Source organism: Labrus bergylta, chromosome 17 (assembly GCF_963930695.1).
Source record: "Labrus bergylta chromosome 17, fLabBer1.1, whole genome shotgun sequence".
Taxonomy (NCBI): Eukaryota; Metazoa; Chordata; class Actinopteri; order Labriformes; family Labridae; genus Labrus; species Labrus bergylta.
Window position 1 is genome coordinate 12,435,377 of NC_089211.1, and position 24,491 is coordinate 12,459,867.

Sequence of the window (24,491 nt, forward strand, 5' to 3'; positions counted from 1 at the left end):
AATTCCCATTGCCCAGCGAGCATTTTCAGCAACTTGTTTTCCTGCTGTTTTTCTTAGACCGGCACCAGCTATCTGAGGTTACAGGGAGAGAGAAAAACGTACTTGGAGAAGGAGAGAAAGAAAGAGGTTAGAGGTGAGAGACAACTAGAGGGAAGGGGAGAGAGGGAGATTGAGGGGAGCACTGAAAGGGGGTTGGGGGTAGAGGAAGCTTCAAGCAAGACATTGAGCAAGAGACAAGACATAGGTTGAATGGGAGGGAGAGTAGGAGGTTAAGGTTGAAGGTTGAGTAGGTAAAAAACAGAATAATCTGTCTGTGCCAAACCAAGGGAAAGCTGCAGGGCTATTTGTGTGACAACGAGACTGTTATCGGCTAGACTCCAGACTATTATCTTCTTCATTACCCCTTTTAGTGCGTGCCAATAAGAGGGACAAGGAGGGAGAGAAGAAAAGGCAGAAATGTTGAGGCCAAGAGGAGGGTTAGAAAATGCTTGAATGTGGACAACAAAGTTCATGTGAGAGAAAAAAACAAAACGATTGAGCAAGAGTAAGACGTACAAGAGTGCAGCAAAGCTAGCGATGCCTGTCTCTATATTGGGACGCTGCTGATGATATATGTCCAAATATAAGATAATCCATAACCTTCATCAATTCTTTATTTGAAAGTAAATGATGCACAACATATATTGTATATTTGATCGATAAAGATTAAATGAAAGACATGTCATGAAGCGTAAGAAAAATGGTGCAGCAGTAGCTCAGTCTGTAGCTCCAGCTACCAGACTGATTTCCAGACTTGGTCCTCATGGGGACTTGAGCCGGTGACCCTCCGGTTGTCAACCCAAGTTCCCGTGAGGACCAAGTCTGGAAATTGGTCTGGTAGCTGGAGAGGTGCCAGTTCACTTCCTGGGAACTGTCAAGGTGTCCTTGAGCAATGCACCCAATCCCCCCCCACCCCCACCCCCACCCCAGCCCTGGAGCACTCGCTGACACCTCTCCATTAGTGCATGTCCATAGGACCCTGTATGTGTATTGGTCATCTGTCTTGAGTCATTTGAAAATACATTTTTCCTGCATGCCAATTTCCATTGTGTTTACATACCGATCATTTGTACACAAAATGAAACTAAAAGCAGGCCTTTTTTGCAGTGATGTTCTGTGTTACGCAGATTGAAGAGTTGCACCCATGGGAAAATTCCCTCAGAGATTAATGTGGCTTCTGTAATATGTCATGCAGATGAAATGAGTGGGTGCAAACATGAGTCAGTAAAGGGTGTGCATTTGAGTGAGAGAGTTTCTTCTGATTTTTTACATCTCCTGCATGCCTGGGGAAGTATGTGTTTATGTGTGTGTGTGTGTGTGTGTGTGTGTGTGTGTGTGTGTGTGTGTGTCTGTGTTTGTACATGTGTGTGAGCAAAATGAGTCAGAGGAAGGTGTGTGTGATTTCAAGCCCAGACAGGCTCTGCTGTGGTCCAAGTTCAGGTTCCTGTCAGGTGTTAGTGGTTGGTTAACAGAGCTGGTAATTACCTCAGACTGTCAGGCTGAGACACTGGCCAGATCCCCTCAGGATACTGTGGGAAAGTACACATGGCAGGTAGCCTCAGTCTGCAGCAGGAGAGTGACCTCACACTCGAGCTCTTTAGATACAGTGTCTACAGGGACATCTATTATTTATAATATCTACAGGAAGGATCCAAAAGACTAAAAAAACAGACTGGATGTTAAATTGTGAATCAAACCTTAGAAAGAGGACAGACTGGCTGCTGTGTTGTTGTCATAGAAACCAGCACTTCCACATAGCGTATTCATTAATGTCTGATGATTTAGTAAGGTCATTGTATGATTTAATTCAGAAGATATCTTAAATATTGGAATTTTAACCTAGCCGTGGACATGCTTGTTTCTGATTGTATAATTAATCTTAATTTAGTGGTCATAAGGGCTGTGCAATAAATTCTTTATTTCAGTCATAGACTGTAAATATTAATGCATGAAGCTTGAGTGAGGTCACCCATCTGTTACGGCAGGAGGCTCATCGGCAGCAGCTGCCATGTAGGAAATCCTGTCTCAGTCAAGCTGACAACAGGCTGAGAGTTAAAGGCAGGTTTTAAGCCTGTTGACCAACCGTTCGCACGCACCTGTCAATCATGTCAGCTACACCCCCCATTCAGTGTGTGCCCTTGAGGACAATAATTAATCAGACCTATTTAGTTTTTTGTACCAGGCCAGGGCTCCAGACTAACTTTTTGCATTGGTTGCACTGGTGCGCCTAACTTTTTTTCTTAGGTGCACCAGCACAAAATTTAGGTGCACCCAAATTTTCATTGGGTCGCCTTTAACGCCATGAGGTCACCTTTTTATCACTCTCCATAACTGTCATATAATGTGAATGATTTCTAAACAAGAATAAGGTGTAGAGCAGGCGTGTCAAAGTCCTATTGGGTCAGGGGCCGGATTTGTTCAAATGAGACCTCAAGTGGGCCGGACTAATTTTGCAGACAACACAATAACTCAACACATGGATATATAAGCTAATGTATGTCAAAGTACATTAAGCAGAGGGGTTAACTCTGTTATTACAAACTGCATGCTGGCACATGGAAATATTTAAATGTACCACATTACAGAAGAAAATATCAATAATTATGTTTTGTTTGAGATTATTATATTATGTTTTAATATTGCTGTTCAAGGTTATACAAACTTTGACACAGGTTATTCTACCTGCCCTTGGATCAGTGCATTAGAGAGAGAGAGAGACTTTAGATCTGTGTGTGTCAGGCCACAGCACAGTTTGCACTCATTGAGGTTCATTACAGATAAAACCTGCTCACATGAATAAGTTGTCACAAACAAACAGAGTATCTTTGATGCAAAGACCGAAGTCATCTTCGGGTATTTTAGTGTGAGGCATTAGAAAATTATGCTCCGTGTCTTGGCTGGATGGACTCTCAGTAGTGGGGATGGATGGAATGACAGTAGTAGGGCTGGTTGTAACAGTAGGCTTAGTTTTCTTAATGAAAAAACTTTCAATGTTTCTACCGCTCTTCATTTTCTAAGGTTTTCCCTTAGTTTATTTTTATTTTTTTTCCCGTTTCAGTTAGGCTACTCTGGCGCTCAGGTCGCTCGCAAATTTTAAACACACACAACTTAGAGCAGTGAACAGGACCCGCCCGAAATCTATGTTTTCACCCGGGCAGCGTAGAAAAAATGTTAGTCGCATGAGCCCTGCTCCGGCTGTAAACATGTTTATTTATGCTGTAAATAAACATGTTTGCCAGTCATGTGTATGTGACTTCCGGTGTTCCTGGAACCAGCGTCAAGCGGACACTCGACAAACTGCGTGATATTGCACTTCCGCATTGGCTTAATTTATCAAGACCGGAGGTTGCCGCTTGATTTTGATTCAAACGTTTGCATTTAACACTTGCAAAAAAATCCAATTGATGTAATAGCCTACATAAGAAAACTATTTCGAGACCCTGGGTATAATGGCCACACTTATACACCATTTTAATGACTGAAGCTCTACTTAGAGAACAGCTACCCTCAAATGAATTGGTGCCAATAAAGTTGAAGGGAAGAAAAGCTTTTTTAAATGTATTTTGGATTCAGGAGAAACATGCCTCAAAAACCAGTATTAGACATAAACACTAGTTATCTTATATGCACTTCCTCATTTTTCTCTATGCATCTCCATATCGTTCTCACAGCATTGAACAATCTTATCATCACACATTACATATTTTCTCATCCCATGCAGGTCTACTGTACATATTACCTGTTGACTTTATATGTGTTTTCTCTTCTATTTTAAACTTCTTCATCACATTATACACTTTATATGAATAATGTAATGTGTGTTGCCTTAAGCCAATGAACCACCAGATTGCCTTTTTAAATACAGTTTTTGCACGAGTTATTTATTAGTAACGAGAATTCCACAGCTTGCTCTCCCCTCTGTGGTCACTCGTATTACAGAGTACCGACTGTGGACTGCTTTAAGGGTTCACTTCCCACCCAAAGGTAACCTCACGCAATGATTAACTCTGAAGTATTGTCAGCTCTTGCAGTCGGAATGTGCTAGATGAAGAGAAATGTTCCTTTCTGTTTCCGTTTGGCGGGCCAAAAAAAATCAACTTGGGCCAATGTTCAGCAGTTTGCACGGCTCAGTAAAACTCGCGTATGAGATCGTCCACTGCTGCTGGCAGTCGTCCAAATCACCTGGCATGACCTTGGGATTGTGTGGGAAAGCAGGGAAAGAGGTCAATACCTCGACCAGTTGGCTTCCCCTTACTCATCATTCCTACAGTAGAATGAGACGGCTTTTTTCCACTTCAGCTTTCCGTCTCACTTACAACCGACCTACATCATTTTGACAGCGGCAACAAAATGATGTATCTGCCCAACTAAATGTCAGAGCACCAGTGATGGCAGAATGTCCCAGACATGTGATGATGGAAGCACACAATAAATCTCTGATGTTGTATTTCTCTTTTGTTTGTCCTTGGAAGAGAAATTGTGCAGTAGTTTCTTAAAATGACATTCTTTTCTTATATACAGTATATGTTTTTCTAAGACTACATCAGCATGGAAAGTGGAATTCATTATTATTATTTTTTTTTTAACCTTGACTTGGAAATTTTCTCAAAGAAGAAAAGACAACATTTGCAAAGGGAAATAGTGGTGCTGTTCTTGCTCCCCTCACGCTTCTTCTTTCCAGTTCCCACGCTGCCCTTTACCTGACTTACCACAATTTGAATCAAATCACTTGTGGCCAATTGGCTGCTCTGACCATGTGACCCACATGGGCCCTAAGAGCACCGCCTTCTGAGATTGGTCTCGGATTTTCCCATGGGAGCTGCCTACAGAGCCAGTGCAGGGTGAGCGTGCGTGTGTTTGAGAATGTTAGGGAAAGATCTCCCCCCTGTCCCTCTCTCTTTCCTAACTCCCCTCTGCTATCCCCCCCCCCCCCCCCCCCTTCTCTCCTCTTTTTTTTCCACCACCTCCCATCCTTTGAAACACAGTATCACACTTTAGATAGCCTTTGTTGTCACGGCAAGGAGCATTCTTTCTCTGGCACGACCACGGAGTGTGAGAATGCAGGAGTTTCCCTGAAAAACACCGAAAGAACAAAAGAAGAGAGAGCGAGGGAAGAAGCTGTGAAGCAACTGCCTTAATCTGCAAATTCAAGAGAAGAAATCTTCTGGTTTACTGGTTTAATTTTCAGGGTTCTATTGTTTAAAGGCACTTTTGTGGCTGGTTGAGAGGCAGTATTGTAATAAATTAGGCATGTTTGCAAAGGCTGTCAGACTTTGAGGGGGAAAAAAGGTACCCACACTGCAGGTTCCTTCTAGTGCCATGGGGAGAAACCTGTGCATTGCTGCAAAAGTGGACATGCACCAGGAAGACGATGTTGAAAACACAATCGGTAACCTTCTAATGTGGACCACGTCCTGACATTTTTAACGTCTTTAAGTCTAAATAACCTGCACAGACTGCAGTGACCATAAACCACACGTTGCTCATCGTAATGATCACAAACGTGATATTTTGCCTGTGCGAACATGTCAAACTAAAAAAAGGGTTTGACAATCATGTGAGTCTGCTTCCTGTGATGTGCAGGAGCAGCAGGAGCACCTATTACTAGTTTGAACTTCTCATGCTCTCTGTGAGAAACTGCATGCCTGAGAACACTTCAGTTCTGACTGTGGGAAAATCAAACCTTGCTGTCCTGCAGCATTCACAAAACACGGGGAAATGTCACTCAAATCCTGTCCAATACAGTTTCTGAACCGAGATGAAAGCACAGAGCCACCTTTTGTGTTCAGTCCAAAATAATGCATTGCTTAAGCCATGATATGTAGTGGTTTCCACTCCCATGACATATACACATCTGTTAGTATTGCTAGAAGGTGTGCTCATACCACAGTGAGGTTTGTCAGAATGCACTGCTTACTTTCCCTTTCTTCAAAACATATTCGCTGTATCTACTTATCTAATGGCTCTGTGCAGGATCTTTGGATTTGTAACGAGCTTTGTGTTTCATTAATTATAGGCAGAATGGTTTCCATACAGGTTGCGTGTGTGTAAGACGCTGTGCGTGTGTGCCTGCCGCTCCGTGGTTTAGCCTTGAGAGTTCAGAGCAGGTTCTGGCTTGCTCGACTCTGGGAAACTTTAAGCTGAGCAAATAGCTGGGTCTGTTTTCCTGGCTGCCGCCACACTTGTATATGTGTGAGCCATGTGTTTGCACTGTGAGCACTTGTATGCATGCAGTATATGCTCACTGTAGGGAAGTCTGTGCCAGTTTTGAAGTGTTTTGTCTGTGTGGTAATTTTTTTTTTGTGTGTGTGTGTGTGAATACAAAGAGGAGAATACAGAGCGTACTGAGGGGACAGAGATGAGCGCTATTCCCACGGATGAGGCAGAAGATGACACCTCTGCTATTCCCACACCTCCACTGTCTAGCCGCTTTCTCCTGTCCTGACCTCACTAACTGCAGAGGCAAACACAGCTCTCTGCATGATCTGCAGTCTCCCTTCAACTTTTTTTTTCTCTGAGTGAAAACAGACAAACTGTCCGCAAGTGAGCCAGTCAAGGATCTTGCTTTGCGAGGTCTGTGTTGTTTGATTTACAGCCCACCTCTTAGTGGAATGCTGTTTGCTGGGTGGAGCTCAGGTGTGTTGACAAGGCTTTTAGCACCGTCATGCTGTCAGGATGGCGTACAGACGAGTGTGTGTGTGTGCGTGAGTGTGTGTGTGTGTCCACGTTAGGGGCCGGCAAACAAGAGGCCGCTAATGTCCCACCAGGGAGACTTTAAGCATGGAGAGGGACAGAACGGCACGGGCATGTGAACGCTGCTGAGGCGTGAACGCTGTCTTTACACACACTAACACACTGATCCGATCTGTCAGTAACACTCAGTTCCTTTCACACCCAAAGTGAGGGAAAATGTCTGTTTGCCATTGGTGTGAATGGGTCAACACAAGTTCTCAGGCTCTACACCTGGTTTTTAACATACAGGTCTGACACCTTTCCACCTGAATAGGTGAACCCTGGTCACTGTCAGTTTACTTAAGTAAGGATATGTGACCTCTAGTTTCACACACATAGCTGCTGTATGACTGAGACGTGTCATTCCGCAGCTATATTCTCAGAAAAAGGATTGTGGGTCACGCTTTTTCAAGAAGTGCTCTGTCAAACAGTGTTAGAGTTCAGTTTTTGTTGTAGTGTACATGTAGTGTATATTTTTTCTATTATTTTTTCATATTGGTTTGGATTTTGTTCATCTCATATTTTTGTAAACACAAAGGCATTTGGGCCCATACAAATTGCTTCAAGTCATGGTCATGGAGGTAGATGATCAAGATAATTAATAACATGCGGTGGCATAACTTTTCAGTGAATAAAATAGAAATGATTTCTTCTCATGTACAGTTTGTCTTAAATTTCCCCCCATTGCATTGATCTAGGGGTGGGCATTTCATCGAGTTTAGATTTCATTTACAATTTTGGCTTCTCACGATCATGAAAACATGCAAAATCGAGATTAAACGATTACCGTGCGGCAATGCTGCGCTCCTTTTGATCATAGGTTTAGTCGTGTGTGGTAAATGTTTCAATGTGTTTGTTGTTGTATTTCGGCCACAAGAGTTCATCACCACCACTTTAAAAAGCATAAAGTACAGTCCGGAATATAAGTCGCAACCGGTTTACAAGACGCAGTCTGTTTTTGGAGGGATTCCCAGAAAGAAAGTTTGCACTCCTACCAGCTACAGTACGGTGGTTAAACTCTCAGCCTACAATGAAATTTGTGTAGTAGGCTACCGGCACCCCGGTAAAGCTGTCCGACTCCGCTTATGTTGGAGTTTGAAAGATTGAAACTTAACAGAGACACACAGTTCAGGCAGCAACAGGCCACGGCCATTGCGTCACCTCGCGTGCACTGTGTGGTAGAAGTGGTTGCACTCGTGGTTATTACAGCGTGACTGTCAGCATTTTATACTGGTATATTGGTGGCACCAGTGTAAAGTATAAGATGCAGCCAACTTTTTCGATGAAAAACTAGATATTAAAAGTGTGTTTTATACACTGGAGTTTACGGTAGTTAATTGTATTTATTTATTTTTATTGTATATTATTTTTATGTATTTATAATTTAAACTTATTTTCACTTATTGTTTGTTTTTCAAAGTGTTCAGAATGTTAAAGTGTATGTTTGATAAATGTGTGTGATGAACATCAATGAGTAATCATGTGTAATAATCGGGATTTCTATATCAATCAAAATAATCAGGATAAGGATTTTTTTTCATCAGGATGAGAGGAAAAGAGAACTGTATTTTTTTTGGGGGCGTTTTTTGCCTTTAATGGAGAGATAGGACAGTGGATAGAGTTAGAAATCAGGGAGAGAGAGTGGGGAATGACATGTGGGAAAGAAGCCACAGGCTGGATTTGAACCTGGGCCGCCCGCTTGGATGACCAAAGCCTCCGTACATGGGGCTGACGCACTAACCACTGTCCCACCAGCGCCCCGAGAGAACTCTATTTTGAGGGATAAAAGCGAATAGTTCCTCTGTAATTAAACAAACGTCTTCAATTTCTGATGTTTGAATTGTCTCAAAAACATTTCTTTAAACCTTGCTGCTAATGTTTGTTTTCATTTGTTTGTCCAGGCATGTAACAGCGATGAGTACGTGGCTGTGCCCAGAAAGTACATGGTCAGGATGCTTAAAGAGAAAGGTCAGTTAAACCACATAGTTATGGAGTAGAAAGTTCATATACAGCAGATTTTAAATTTCGTAATAAAGATGAAACATTAGCGTAGCTTTTACATTCCAGTATTTCTAATCTTTTTTTTTTAAGGATTTCTGCAACACCAGGGCGACGATGACTACACACACCAACAGGAAGAGGAGGACCTCAGTGACATTGTGACCCTCAGCATGACCCCTGAACTCCCCAGGTATGCTCCTCAGTGTCAGTGGGCCTCTCTGTCAGGGCTGGACCCCGACACCCTGACCTTTCCCGGGGGAGCGCCCATGCAGCTCCACACTGTTCCCCCCGGCCTCCTGCCGAGGATACCCCTCTTCTACGTCTGCACCAGATGTGGCAAGGTGTTCTGGGAAGGCTCTCACTTCGGCCGTGTCCTGTCCATGTTTCAGGATGTCTTACACGTTACAGACGACGACGCTGAATCATTCGCGGCACGCGTTACGGCAGCACAGGCAAATTGACGGGTGTAGGACTACTGTAGTTCTCCTCAAACATCCTAAATAATCATTTGCACATTCAGCACACAGCTTATAAAATCCACTTCGGTGTGCTCATTTATTGGTTTTTATTCTTCCCTTTTTTTAATTGACATGATACTAAGGCATGGAAAATGTGAATTGAGGCCGACAATAAAATTCAAAACACCAATTTCACACTTGTGAAGCAGAAGGGGAAAAAGGTTATTCTAATACACGCTAGATAATAAGCGATCTTCTAGGATGCCGGTCAGGCCAGAAAAACAAAAAACTATGATAGATGAACACATTTTTGAAATACCATGCTCATCCTGTTACCAGTTGTATAATTTTATACTTTTAAAAGTTGTGTTTATAAAACAAAAGTCTCAGACAACCAAAGAACGTTTGTACTTGGTCATTTTATGTTTTTGATTTTATTAACAGATATGCCACAGCAGGTTATTGTTCAAAAACTTTTTCCTTTGTCAGTTTCATATGGCAGTTCAATTTGACATGGATTACATTTTCAAACTATTACGGGCTTGGAGTTAGTAATCATTCTGTTCCATGAAAGACTTTCTTGAGCCATATTTAGGACTTTTTATTTTATTTTAAGACTTCAGAGCTGCACTCAAATGACGGCAGTCTGTGCTACTGTACATTTCCATTCTCCGTTATTACATGTGTACATTGTTTACATATTCAGCTGCCAGCTCTAATGACTTAATAAAGAATCATTTTTTCTTTTATGAAGCTGTGAGAAGTCCTAATCATTTCCGTCTGCAGATACGTTTTGTTTTTGATGTGTTTCCGAGTTGAGAAAACAGATGGTAGAGCGCTGAGAGTGGTCAGATTGATGAGGTCATCCAAAGCCTCACTGATGTCTGTCAGGTGTAACACTAACAGTGTGTGGGGGTTTCCTGCCCCCAGGCCGAAGAGCAGCCAGGTCACAGAGTAACCCAACACATACCCCCCCCTGCTCCTTTCATATTCTCTCATACCTTTCTTTCATTACTCTCCTCTACTTCATATTCGTGAGATCTCCCCAAAAGGGTTGAAAGAGATCTCATCTGGAAAACTCTACATTAACAAATGTCTGGTGTTTTCAGGACCCGTTACTTGTACTCATAGCTTTTGGAAAGCTGAGTTTTACACTCATCAAATCTAAGAAAGCCTTAATCATAGCCAGATGTTCACTTCAACACTTTACTTTCATCAAGAAAGCCACAGTGATTTCCAAAGACAGGTCATACTGTGAATCACCGAGGTAGATGCATTTTTAATGACCGTATTTGGCTGCGGTAGGAAGTCAGAGACTAATCTTTTTTAATGGTCAGGTTCTAAAGTGAGAGCATGTCTCAAGATCATGCACAGCATAATCTGACAATTATAACATCATCCGATGTAAAGTGTTTAATATGTGGGAACTGAAAACTCTGGGTTTGCTGACTTCACACACTGTCAGTTTACAGGGAGCTATTCCAATAGTGGAAATAAAAAATACAATGTTGACTGACCAAATCTTCCCTTTTTTCACATGTTCACAAGACAAAAGATTTACATCATTTATTAACACTGCATTTGAACAGCAGGTCAGACTTGTGCTTCTAGGTCATATAACACCAACTTACCAATTGCATAACCTCAATGGCATTTCAAAACATAGGCTTAGTGCTTTTGTTGCGGAAAGTAATGTTACACCCATAAGACATTATAAGTCCTGTCACTTTGTTACTGAAGAATTACCATTGGAAAAATGGGCGTCTATCACTGTGAACGTGTAGTTCAGTCTTTATTGTTCATAGTAATTAAATCAAGGTTGTCCTCATCTCAACCTCCTCCTCCTATAAGTCCGTTTTACGGTTCACCTCCAACATTAACCATCTTGGATTTAGGGGACTATGTGGATTATTCTCTCAGACATGATTTACAAGCTCTCAAGCCGAGTATTCTGCAATGATGTTTATAAGTTGATTTAAGCCTGTATGAATAATTTATCAGGATATTAATAAAAGGAGGAGCCCAGGTTCTCTGGAGACCCTTTCTCAGGAGAAAAATATTCCCATGTTCTGGGATGTGCTTTTTTTGTTTTACTGATTATTCAAACTATTCTGCAGGCAGATTTTTATAACCACATGGTTGGCTTGCCATTTCCAGTTTCTCAAAAACTGTTCTGTCCTGATAATCAGACTGAATTCTTCTTTCGCATGTTTGATATTTGAACTATGGTAACATAATTCGAAATCTTGGAATGCATTTCACAGGTCTGGACCAGGGCCAGAGTCTCCTGATGTGATAGAGAGGTCAAAAGACGAAAAGACCATGTGATGCCAGAGGAGGATGCACCATCTAAACTTGTTTTTAAAAGTATGGTCCCCAAAAAAAGATGTCCTTGTTCATAATTTATATGATCCATAAAGCAAAAATAAAGTATTTATAAATTAAGTTAAATAATTAGTGGAAGTTAACAAAGTGTGCCTCGTTTAATAGTGACATCGGAGTATTAGGCTATTTGAATGAGCTGGTGTTTATGTATGTTTAAAAAAAAAAAAAAAAGGAGGAGGAAACATGTTGGTTTGACTGTAGCCACGTGTTCGTTTACTTTATTCTTCATTCATGCATGTGTTTAAAATGGGAAGCAGATTTCCATGTTTGTTGTGGAACTGCAAGCAGGACTGCAGGGGACAGTTTGGGATCAATCTGGAGGATTTTTAATACAATCCCCACGAAACGGGGTTTCCTTAAGGCACATATTTTTTATAATATCTACTACTAATAATTTTTCATATAAAATAACCGATTTCCTCTTACGTATACAAAGGCATGGATTCACAGGCACTGTAATGTAAAAGAAATTGTTGGAATGTTGCCGTGCGCTTTTTCTTCGGACTGTATTATCACTACAGTATCATTAACCTCCAAAAGAATGTTATTGCTATGAATGAAGTCTACACTCTAGCTCCTAAATAAAACCCCTATGTGTGTCCTGTGCCGTCCTTGTCCGGGTGGTCGCTGCAGCCCCTGCCTCCGCGCAGAGTGCGAGCTTTCTGCTGCAGCACCGTGTTATTTGATCCCTGCTCTTTCTTTGCTGGGAAGAAAAGCTCGCCTCTTTCCCACGCTCTGAGGACACGTGGTGCCCGGAATGAATTGGACTCAGTAGGCCCTCCCTCCCGGTTACACGTCATCTCTCTCTCTCTCTTTCTAGGCTCTCTCTCTCTCTGTCTAGGCTCTCATAGTCTCTCTCTCTTTCTCACTTACATCGCAAGTTGAGTTCAACATTCTCTCTGCCATGAATGCAGGAGAACCAATTTGCCAACACGGTGCTCATCATGACATTTCTGCGGTGGTGTGACATCCATCCTGTTTCACCATCTCGACTCTCCTCCTCGGTTACATGCATGCGCAGCAAGATGCTCAGATCTGCGGTCCCGGCTGCTGCAGGTCCCGGCGCCAAAACTCGGAAAAGTGCACCGATCTAATTGGCTGAGAATTTTGCCTCAGCTCGTGACTAAATGTACAAAACCTGACTATATTCTCTAAAAGATGACTTTGACTGTGGCGCCGTGCGCTTTTACGCACTTACAACGTCGTTGATTGTTGTCCATTTATTTCTAGCCTTTACACTGGGGTTAATAGTTCAACCAGCAAAACGAATTTCATTAACTGTAAAGTGTTTTACAACAGTTTCTTGGTTTGTGTCTGTTTTGGCTGCCTCCCAGATTCACATTACCAAAAAGACTCATCGCTGCGAAGCGGTGGGGGGCCGAGAGAGGGGAGCAAAATGCCCCAGAGTTTGGGGGGGCTCATCCAATCGGAGAAACTTTTGGCTCCTGCGGTCTCTGCAAATGTTTTCCAAGTGTCCAGACACAGTGCAGCCAAAACCTCTGGTAGCGGACAGATGTTCAGGATTTTCCAGAAGATGTTCCGCACCATTCAGTAACCCCAAGAATGACACACTTATATAACAAACATAATAAAATGTATTATGATCCTAAAATTACAAACTCCGGGACGCAATCTTAAAGTTAAACCATGGCTTAATGTGCGGTGTGAGAGTTTTGAACTGCCAATTCAAGCAGATGCTGTCAGAAGTAGACATGTGGAGAGAGGAACGCACATCTGCGACTGCGAGTGTATAGCTGACATAAAAGGTCTGAGCTAGGTAGGCTATTCACCGCATTTCTATATGAATGAGTCAGAGCCGCAGTTTTTTTTTTCTTTTAAAATGTTTGCAGCTGTGCCGGCCACTTGTAACAAACAGGCAGCGTATTCACACAGTCACCTGCACGTACACCCAAAAGTCTCCAAAACATATGAATCACAATCAAGCATTATAACACACGCACACACACACACACACAGTTCCCTTCATTCTCAACTCAACATCCGGTGTTAAGGGACTTTCGTCATCATAACAACATCGTCGAAACCCTCTTCTCACAGTTTTAAAAGTACAACTAATTATTCCATCCAAAACTCACATTCTATTCTAAACGTGCCTCTATTAGGGTTACATCCAGTAAAACATACAAAACCTATTTTTTCTGAAGCACGACTTTACAAAAGTGGATCACTTACTTAGTCGATATGCCCATTGATTTATGCATCCAAACTTTTTTTTTTTTTTTTTTTTATGTTATTACGAATATCAGTTAACAGACCCAAGCAACCCAGTGCAGTGATTCTCTTTCAACACGTTTTATTGTTAAAGAAAGTATCTGTGTGATGAGGTGCCATATTGTAGAATAATGGACATGGGGGAGTTAACAGTTGCTAGAACGTGACTTTTCTGCTGCAGTCTGTTCATTTCATATCTTGTTTTTGTTTTTTTTAAGCAAATAAGACGTCTCTCGGTTTCACTTGTAAAAACCAGCTTGTGCTGTTTATTCACTGACCTGATACAGGTGTGTGCAATATGGATTAGATCAAGTGCAAAGCAAAGATAATCATTCATTTCATCATGCACTCCATCTGTATCTACATTGGAAATAATGATCTTGCCTCTTATGTGAACTACATTCAATTTGTGTTTCCATAGATTGGCTAGATTAGATGAAATAGGTTGTGACCTTATTATGCCGGTTCTGTTGCTGTCTCTCCCACACTGATGCACAGATGTACTGTCACACATTTATGCAGACAGATGCAGCCACAGACGTGCGCCAAATGTACAGTTCTGAGTGTGGGAAAAAGAGGACAGTGTGAAGCCACCTAACCATCAGAGCGGAGAGCGGTTATGAAGTGTTACACAGATGAGATGAAGCACGCGGGCAGCCAAATGGAGCAAACGGCGCGAGGGAGGCACATACCTATCTGCGGTTTCCACATGTTAACACCCCTTCTTCTTTTATCTATCCAGATATGTCACTTTCACACGCATTCTTTCTTTCAAACTGTTTCCATCTATCAATATCTATCAACACATTCTCAATATCTCTTTCACACACACACACACACACACAAGCACCCAGTTCCCACGGTGGTGGGGGGAGCTGAGCCTCAGCGGCGTGTCAATCTGCGCACAGCGTCACCTCTTTTGACTTGCAAAAAGGAAGTAACGCAGGGCTTTTGTTATTTGAAGTCCCGCAGTCTAGTCGTTTGAAAACAACTGGAATATATCCGCAGTTTATGATTTAAACAGCTTCCTCTAATCTCCTCCTCTGAGGTGTTTTATATGGATCCCAACTTCCATTTGGTTTGTTGGTTACAAGTCATGTCTTCACAAAAAAAAAAAAAAACACACTCTGGGTTTTCTTTTTTTTGTCACTTTCTAAAACCCGGATCCACTTTCCAAGGACCCAATAAACGAGTCACACTTTGAATTTATTTCGTTTCATACTAAGATGTTCAAAGGCACCCATTCATTGGTTTAAGGGTCACATTGCAGAGAAAGTGGGGCTAACGAATCTTAAACACCCTCTTGTGTGTAGTGTATCATTATCAGCACCTTTACTGCCCTCATTTCAACAAGACAGGGTGTAAATGAGCCTGTGTGCTCCTTCACTTATAAAAGTCTTTTTTTATTTATGTGACGATAGTTTTGATTAAAAATAAAAATAAAAGACCCTTTTTTTAGGTTAGAAATACAAGTGCATTTGCCCGATGTATCCATTTACCATAGTGCATAAAACTACCTTATCGATGTGAGAAATAGGCCTATACGTTTTGGTAACTGATGAGTTCCTGTTGATATTAATCTGGTGCATGATCCCTCACAACGTGCCTGCTCCCTCAGCAGTTTAAAGCTCCGGCAGCACCATGCCTATGGCTTTCAGTTGGCTTCCTGGGGTCGGCTGCAAGAGATCGGATGTAGAGCACCGTTGATATTGCTGCAGGCGGCTTGTTGAATATTTCTGCAGCAGCATTTGGCTCCCCCCTCAGAAGACCACGCCCCTCCCTGTAGATTCACAGGGGCCCCGATCCCTCCCCCTAAACGAGCCGGCAGCCTATAACCTCCCCGGGTTTCCGCCCATTCCTCCACAGTTGATTCTTTAGGACTGTATTGTCATGCAAATAGAGGACGCGTAAAATATTCCCGCAGAGCGCAGCGCAGGACAGAGACTCACACGGATCGCGCGGAGGACGCAGACCGGGGCCACACGGTGGATTTGTATCGTTTTCGTCGCTACGGACCCGTCCATCTGTCACAGGTAAGTCTCAAATCTGTAGCGGACCATATTTCAATTGGCAAAAATCAAGCTGTGTATCCGTGCGTAAACGTTTACGCACGGAAGTCTCCTCTCTGACTGCTGGATGTGGAGGAATGTGGGGTTCTCCTCGCAGCCTGTTGGTGAGGTATCGGGATTTATGCGGACATTTCTTGTCTTTTTGTCTCTCCAGACCACATGAGCAGAGGTATATAGCCGGGACGTGTAGCCAGGAAACAGGTCGGACCGTTCAAGGAAAAGCTGCGGAGGCTGTTCTGTGGAGATAGTGGTCATACTTCTAATCACCTGAGAGAATTCGGAGGTGTCTCTCTTCTCCATCCCCTGCTACAGGTTACCTGCTGCTGCTTCAGAAGGGGAACTACATCAGACCTCTGGATTGCTTTCCAGATCCCTTTTATTTTTTAGGGGGATTTAAGGATCTCTTAAATATTAACTTTTTTTGCACACCAAGTGTGTTATTTCATCTCTTGTCCTTTTTTGGATATATACAGTGCTCCCTTTTCCCGTTTAGAACTTTAAAGTGCCTTAATAACTGATTGTAATCCAGAGTAACTGTGGCATTGTCACCAGACCAGAGACGCAACAGGGAGAAGAAGATCATTATCAGCTTTAGATCCCGGGCAGGATTACTGGTCCCCCCTCTCCCCACATCCCTCCAGCGAGCTGCAACCATGAGCCAGGCGGACGTGTCGACTTGTTCCCAACCGCAGAGGGTTTTTCAGGAGGCGGTGAAGAAGGGAAACACCAAGGAGCTGCACTCTTTGCTGCAAAACATGACAAACTGCGAGTTCAACGTCAACTCTTTCGGGCCTGAAGGACAGACGGCCCTGCACCAGTCCGTCATTGACGGAAACCTGGAGCTGGTAAAACTGCTGGTGAAGTTTGGCGCAGATATCCGACTGGCCAACAGGGAAGGGTGGAGCGCTTTACACATCGCCGCCTTCGGGGGCCACCAAGACATTGTGCTATACCTCATCACCAAGGCCAAGTACTCCTCTGGCGCCCGGTGATTTGTCTCATGCTGTCAGGTAAAAATCAGAAAACAAGTGGGAAGTAGAACTGCAACATACGGAAAGCCAGGCTCTTGTGAAAGCAAAACAAAACCGCAATTGTCTAATAGTTGTGCCAAATTACTTTTTTTTTTAAAAGAAGTCAAAATAGGCCTGCACAGCATTCTTCCCTCAATGTAAACCAAACAGGGCACTCTGTGCGCTCCGGAGACAAGCACCACATACTTCATACAAAGCGCTGCAACATGATTCTTTCACAAAACAAAAAAAAACAAAAAGCAACGCCATTTCGGTGAGTTTGTTGGTACTAAAGCTTTCCTCTTGAATGTGTCTCTTAGATCCACTCTAAAAGAAGCCAGTGTCTGTGTATCACATGTGTGTGTTTTGACTCCAGAGTGCAGATGGCCAAGTTTTTTTTTTTTTTTTTTTTTTTTTTTTAAATTCTCCCATCCCCAGAATACAGTTGAATGGTGTCTTTGTGGGGGGGCTCGCGGATTTGACCTGTTGCTCCTCATTGTTCACTTGTAAAACTCCTTTTAAGTTATTTTATATGGAAAATTACGGCACTTGATGCTTGTGTGGCTGCATGCTGGAATATCTGAAAGGGAAGACACATGGATTAGAGCAGAATGGCTGCCCTCTGTTGGCTACTAGAGGTCTGATTTCTTTAATACATTTTATTATAATTTTTTACTGAAAGAGCGGCATAATGGCTATCCAACACGCTTTCAGATGTGTAATCGTTATGTAACAACAATTCTGACTCCCATCATTGTTGTGAAGTACTGTACACAATAGCTTTACTTTGTTTCTGTTTTTTTTTTTTTTTTTTTAAAAGGGACAGTAGCTGATGCGCTCTGTATCGATCTTGCCATGCTGGCGTCCATTTTTTTTTCAGACCAGCGCGATCACTCTTGTGAGGTGGTCAATGTGTTATATTAAAAGAAAACCGCTGCTTCCGCTTTGTATCAAACAATTTTGGAATTCACTTTATAATCTCCTTTCAGTATTTTATGAACATCCTAGTCATCACTGTGAAAGCGGGCTGGGTTTTTTTTTTATTTATGAAGGTACATTGAGAAGATGCGTTTTTTTTTCTTTTTTTTATATGTCGTGGTTCTTCTTAAAACACACACACAAAAAAGAAAACTTTTAAGTGTAAGAGGGTGACTCAAGCTGCTTCAGACTCGTAGTATAAACTGTCCCGTGCGGAGGTATCTGCCACCTCCCCCAGAATCCCCCTCTGTTACAGCCTTTTGACCCCTCAAGAGGACTCCCCCCACCCCACCTCTCTCCTCTTCCCATTTAAAGGACTCTGTTAGGTTGCCTATTGACAGCTACCTCGACTATAAAGTATTCTTAAGATGTTCAGTTCTCTCACCACTCTGCCACGTTGTTTTGAGTTTAAAGACACTCATTTGTTTGTGATCAATCACATGTGTTTTTTAAGGGGGGGACGGACTAAAATACAGAAGATGCAATGAACCCACTCGTGCATCCTCAGTCGGGACAGTTTATTCTACTCTACAACCAAACCAATCCTGACAAGCAAAGCATCGTTTTTTTCTGCAAGGGACTATTCTTCTGTGACTCTTTTACTCCTTTTCTTTTTTTTTCCCCCTTTCTCTCTGCCATTGATGCATATTTTCCCTATAAACCTAATCCTCTATTCCTCTTCCTCTTTCTCTTTCTCTTTCCTCATCACCTTTGTTCTGTTTTCTATCATTTTTCAGTCATACAAAAAAAAAAATGGAATTGTATCGCATGACTTAAAAACGCAGGGAGTTTTATTGCACAAAAAAATGCGGAGCCTTGTGTGCCCCCAGTGTTTGAGCGGGGTAACTGCAGGAGTCAAGGCTTTGGAATAGTTACTACTACTGAGCAGGATCCTATACTGTTGGACGATGAAGACTTAAAACAACAACACATGACTGTTGCAGGATGTCACATAAGGGGAAAATTTTGGTTTCTGCTGCATTTATAAAGGCACCCTAACATTTTGTATCAATGCTGCTTGTTTTTTTTTTTTTCCTTTTGTAATGTAAATGTCAGTGATTTTTTTTTTTTTATTTTATTTCTCAAAATACAAATCCTACTGCTCAAATGACCAATAGTTGTGTAGAAGCTTCACAGCAGCACTGGTTGACCTCATGAGAAGCTGATGAGTGTTTTTTCTTTTTTCAGTGAGTGTAAGTGTGTTTGTGTGTGTGTGGTGCTTCTCTTGAGTCCCCCCCCCCCCCCCCTCCCAGTGTGTTGTTGTGTTCACCATTCATTCAACCAGACAAGACAAACTTCAAACATTATAAACCTGGAAAACCACAAACATCTGAAGCGATAGATCCACCACATCAAGGCATAGATTGGTATCAGGCAACACATGAAATATGCATCGCTTGTCTTAAACTTGATGTGTGTTTTTTTTTTTTTTTTTCATTTGTTTTTGTTCGAATATTGCACTGATGACTGTTGTTGAAAAGTTGGCTTTTATGTGTCAACATTTTTAATTTTTTTCTGAATGAAAAAAAACAAAACAAACACAACAAAATACTATTGTATAAATATATGCTCCAGGTGATGATGTCCTAATGTGTGTGTTACTTTGTGGAAAAACATTGTGTTTTTTTCAACAAAGATGCGTGTATCTCTGTGATTGGGTGTATGTATATATACATATGGATATATATATATCAACGCTGATGATGATGATGATATCTTGGGGCACTTTCTTTTCTGAAGTGCTGTCTTCCTGTTTTATTTTAAAGGGGAATAATACATTTGATGGTAAGATCATTGTAACATGATTAAAAAAAATTGCACGGTTGTGCGGTTGTTTGGCTTACCAGGGTCATAACATTTATGACGTGAGAAGCCAGCCGCCGGATTGGTGTACACGAGTGAGATGATTTTTTTGAAATAAGAAAAAAAGTGCTGACTATTTTGGACCAAGATGTGTTTCTGGCCTTGCTTCATTTCAAGCGAGGAGGAAACAGCTGATTTTTAATGAGTGATGCAGATGTTCCATCATGGTTTGTCTTTATTTGTTTGTATCCTTTTATTTTGAACATTTGTAACACTGTGATAATGACGTCATGTCATGTGGAGATGAGTGCTGTATTATTTTTGTACGTTTGTGTACAAGCCAGTAAAGAAATCATTAAACTTAAATCCTCTGTGTATGCATACATTTTTTCCCTGTCATCTCCTTAGCAGAAAGCTGCCCCTTCTCCTGCGTTTTTTTTCTTTCTTTTTTTAAATAGAAAACTTTGGGAAACACACCCCTCCATGCCCTCCCCTCGCTCCCGCTCTCTCTCCCTCTCTCTTTTCCCTCCCCTGTCTTCCAAGCCCGGCCCAACCCAGATCCCCATTCTGTCCTTTTGTCATTCATCTGGCCTCATCCTTTCACTGCCGGGATAAAGGAGCCCGGTGCATTGTGGGTAGGCTCAGTTTAAAGAAGGGTCCCCTCCCCTGTGTGTGTTCTGTGAGGGCCGGTTTTATGTTACCCCCACACATACTCAAAAAACACACATCTCTCCCTTTTGCTCTCTTTCTAATGAGTAGAAAGTGAGCTTTGAGCTCCCTGCTAACAACCTGCTTTTGCCCTTCACTTCAATATATCAATCAATTATTATCAATCATCTTTTTTTCTGCAGATATCATTTTACTAACTCCTTCAATAAGCTGTGTAGCCCTGCTTGTAGGAAGAAAAAAACAAGTAAACTGATTCTTTGTAAAGGACTTTTTTATTGTGAAATATCCTGCAGTAATGATGCGTGAAATTGTCTGGAAAAAAAGTTTGCTTTAACAGTTAACTGCTTACACATAATTTGGATCAGTTGGAAATGAAAAACTGAAACACATGGGTTCATTAGTAGCCAAAACTGTTGAGAAAGACTGTGAGGTTGTGCTTTTTCTTTCCTGCGTTCAGTTTAGCCTTTTTCTTCTTCTCTGTTTGAACTTGTAGCCTTGTTAAAACAAGCACAAGACACTGCGGGCCACATTTTCTCCAGGTTGCATTGTGATCCTGACTCACTGCACCTGTTTGTTTTGAAAAAAAAAAAAAAAAAAAGAAGCCTTTCATTAAATCATGTCCTCCTGTATCGTGGAAATTCTAACTTGCGGATGATATTGCATTGGTGTGGGTGGGTCGTGGGAAAAGCGCCACAACAATACATCTTTCTACATGTCTGACCCATTGGTGTCGTAACATTCACAGGGTTGCAGCTTGCTGGAAATGTTTGAGCAAGAAGAGGGTTACAAACGTGATTGGAGTGTGATTTGAGTGTGGTTTGAGTGTGGTTTGAGTGTGGTTTGTGTGATCCTGAATTTAGCGCAGCATAAGGAGTAGAATCTAAAATTTGACCATGACATTTCTTAGAATAGCTGTTAAACTCATCTTCTCGGCTGCAACTTCATCTGAACTTTGACCACAGCTTAAATGCAAGTTCATAGATCTGATGCATTTCTGCATCAAAATCAACACCCAGAAAGTTAGCTCCTTTTAAACACCATCCCCTCTGTGTTTTGATACCGAACAGGCTATCTGGCTTGCTACTCGCCCGTCCTTTCCTCTCTCCCTCCCAGTCTCTCACTTCTGCAGGATGTTTTTGTTGAGCTGGGTTCCCTATTGTTCACACACTGAGTTGGCTGGCCTCCCAGGGTTGCTGCTGGCCGCAAGGCCCCCTAATAGGTTCTTCATGTGCCTTGGCTTCCCTTAGCTCGTCTTGGTCTGGCCCGAGCAGCTTATAGTGAGCCAGACAACACAAGGCATTTTGGAAGGATTTTATTTTTGATTTGCAGAAAAAAAATCTGAAGAATTATTTTGGGAATTGCATCAAGTGCAGAATACTTGACGCAGCAAAGCATCAAAATCAATCTAGGCGAAAGTAGACAGATCACACTGGATACAGTGACGGGTAACAGTCTTGTGTTTGTGTATTTTAATGTGTTTGACGGATAAATTGAGTAAGATATTGTTGATTGCTCACTGTTACAGTACGACAATTGTCTGTGACTACCTTCCATCTCCATTCAAAAGGCCATTGTTCAGCAGCTCATAAAATATTCATATCCATGCAAACACCCCTCATTTGAAGGCTTACACTCAATCTGTAAGACACAAGATTAACTGAACATTTTGTGATGTGTCTTAAATGTACTTTAATTGGGTTTTGCAATACTTAATTCCTCATTTTATAACGCTCCTGTTATACTGGTCTACAGAGATGGGAGCGCCGATGGTGACATCTTGCATATGACTTCCTTCTGTGTGCAGGAGTAATGATGTAACACCAACGGCTTGTTTGAATCACTTATTTTAGGTACGAGAACACATTATGATTGACTTTCAGGGTTGTTGCAAGAAATCTGTTGATTGATAGCAGCCGCAGAAAGAGGAACTTCGAGAAACATTTAACCGTTTTTATTTGTCAACACCTAGTTTGCCCGTGAGGTACACATGAAGCTGTTCAGCAATGTGACTTAGTTCCCGTCAGAGCTCCACCCAGGTTCCGCGTGACTGTAGGTACAATCAACGTGAGGAATTTAAAAAGTCTCCGCTGTGGGTTTGCATTGCTTTATGTTTACAGTAATTGCGGAGCAAATGTAATGCTCATGGCTGTTGAACGAATTCCCACAACATACAAACCTGTCGGTCTGTCGTCTCATTCATAGATATGATCTTCGACTATTCATGTGAAAGCATATTTTTAGCTTCTATTCTGTTTTAACACAATTTTGCTTTGAGTTCCGCCCTGTGTGCCAAAGGAGAGTGAAGTTATTTTACAGATTTTACAGACCTGTGATTGGATTATTAAAACAACATTCAAACCTCTTTAAAATATATGATTGTGTGCATTAGATAGTTGCAAAAAGTTCTAAAGACATGACCTTAGAGACTTAACAGGACATTTCCCAGCCCCAGCTTACTTTGAGGAAATTGAGCATTCATGTGGAGATTTCTTCACTGAGAAATAGATTTCCTTGAGAATTTCAAACCAAAGTTTGTACTCCTGTTTTGATATCAGCCAAAAAGAAAAAATGTACTTGAACCTTAAGCTAATACATGCTCAACTTTTCATGCTAGCTAGTTGGTAAAATGTTGGTAAAAAAGACGGAAAGTAAAAAGGACTCCAGGTTAGTCAGTGTAATGTTTACGAAATATCCAAGATGGCAGACACAGTCCAGTGCTCTGATGACAGTATTTTGCCTTCAAGTCATTGTTACGTGCAATTAAATGTTATCGGCATATAAATGAAAGAGAAGGGAAGAACTTCTGGCAAAATAATTTAAAAAAAGGTTTCATTATGTGTGTGAAGATCAAGCTGCATGTGCATAGGTCACATGAAATAAACATCATCACCCGTACACTCGGTCATGGAAAATGTTCCTGAATATTTCTTTCTGTAACACACGTCGGCTCAAGTCAACTTTTAGGGACTACGTATTGAAGGGCTCAGGATGAAGTTTGGATGAAACATTCTGACGTTTGTTTTCATTCATGCAGGTCATTCTGAACATTTTGAAGGAGTTTTGTGCATGTGTTGAAAGTGTTTGTGTCAGGGTATTTGCCCTGTACATGAGTGCTGTTCTTTTTCAAAAGAGCAAAGTTTGAACAATGAAAAAATGCTCTGTGGAGTTTAGGGTAACTTAGTTCTTTACTTAAACCCAGTCTTGTCTACAGGTGACAAAGCGTCACCTCTGATTAACTCAGTGTTTCTTCGTTCTGTCTAATGTGTTCAATTTAACTGACGTATGTTTACAGGTATGTTCGATCCTGTTCAGTTGTTATCTGAGACAAAACTCTTCTTCCTGGTGTCCAAAGTGACATCCCTCTGCCTCCATCTTTTTACTGATCAGCATTTTTTTGTTCATACATCCTAGGTAAAATCTTTGTATTCCAGCCTAGCAATGTGTAACCTCCTTTTTGAATACATTCTTTTTTTCCAGAATAGAGAATCATTTTAAGCAACATAATGGCTCGAAAGCAGCAAAATCAGAGCAGAGTCATTGATGCTGGTGGATGACAGTGAGCTTTTAATCCTGCTGATACAACATTTTCTCCCCGGAAAACAAAAACATGTCTGTCGCGAAGCACGACCAAGTGAACACCCCCTCCCCAGAGTCTGTCTGTGAGTAAGAAGGGGAGTAAAAGAACTAAAGTGAGGGAGAGAGAGAGAGAGAGAGAGACAGGTGGTCGGGCCGGTCTTTTCCTTGCCCTCCGCTCCTTTTTGAACTTTTCTTTCATTCTTCCAGTTCATTCTGTGCTTCTCTCCATAGCGCCGGTGACAAGGCGCTCCATTCACTGCCTCATTCTTCCACCCCTCCCCTCCTCTCTTCAACCCGACCCCATCCCCTCCCTCCTCGGCTCCTTTGTCTAGCTTGCGGGGGCCTGCTTTAGCTGCTATTCACCAGCCAGACGGACCGCCATTGACTGGACCCCCCTCCATCCAACCCCCCTGACATCCCTCCCCTCCGACAAACACCCTCACACACACATATGCACACAGCAACCTGGCCAGTCCCCACCCTACGCCCTGTATCAGGCAGCTGCTATGCTAATAGGGAGGAAGGGATGGATGGAGGGA

General features: G+C 42.0%; 2 protein-coding genes across 2 annotated transcripts in view; both read left to right on the plus strand.

Annotated features, from left to right (window-relative positions):
* Nucleotides 1-9,979, plus strand: part of exd3 (exonuclease 3'-5' domain containing 3) — a 45,134-nt gene extending 35,155 nt beyond the window's left edge. The window contains exons 20-21 of the mRNA XM_020638053.3: nt 8,673-8,739; nt 8,863-9,979. Of these exons, the coding sequence (XP_020493709.2) occupies nt 8,673-8,739; nt 8,863-9,233 (438 nt within the window). The 3' untranslated portion in view covers nt 9,234-9,979. The remainder of the gene's footprint in view (nt 1-8,672; nt 8,740-8,862) is intronic.
* A 5,530-nt stretch (nt 9,980-15,509) lies between these two features.
* On the plus strand, nt 15,510-20,090 carry nrarpa (NOTCH regulated ankyrin repeat protein a). Its single transcript, XM_020638052.3, has 2 exons — nt 15,510-15,880; nt 16,071-20,090. The coding sequence occupies exon 2, from the start codon at nt 16,570-16,572 to the stop codon at nt 16,906-16,908; it is 339 nt and encodes a 112-aa protein (XP_020493708.1). The 5' UTR covers nt 15,510-15,880; nt 16,071-16,569; the 3' UTR covers nt 16,909-20,090.
* Nucleotides 20,091-24,491: the final 4,401 nt, after the last annotated feature.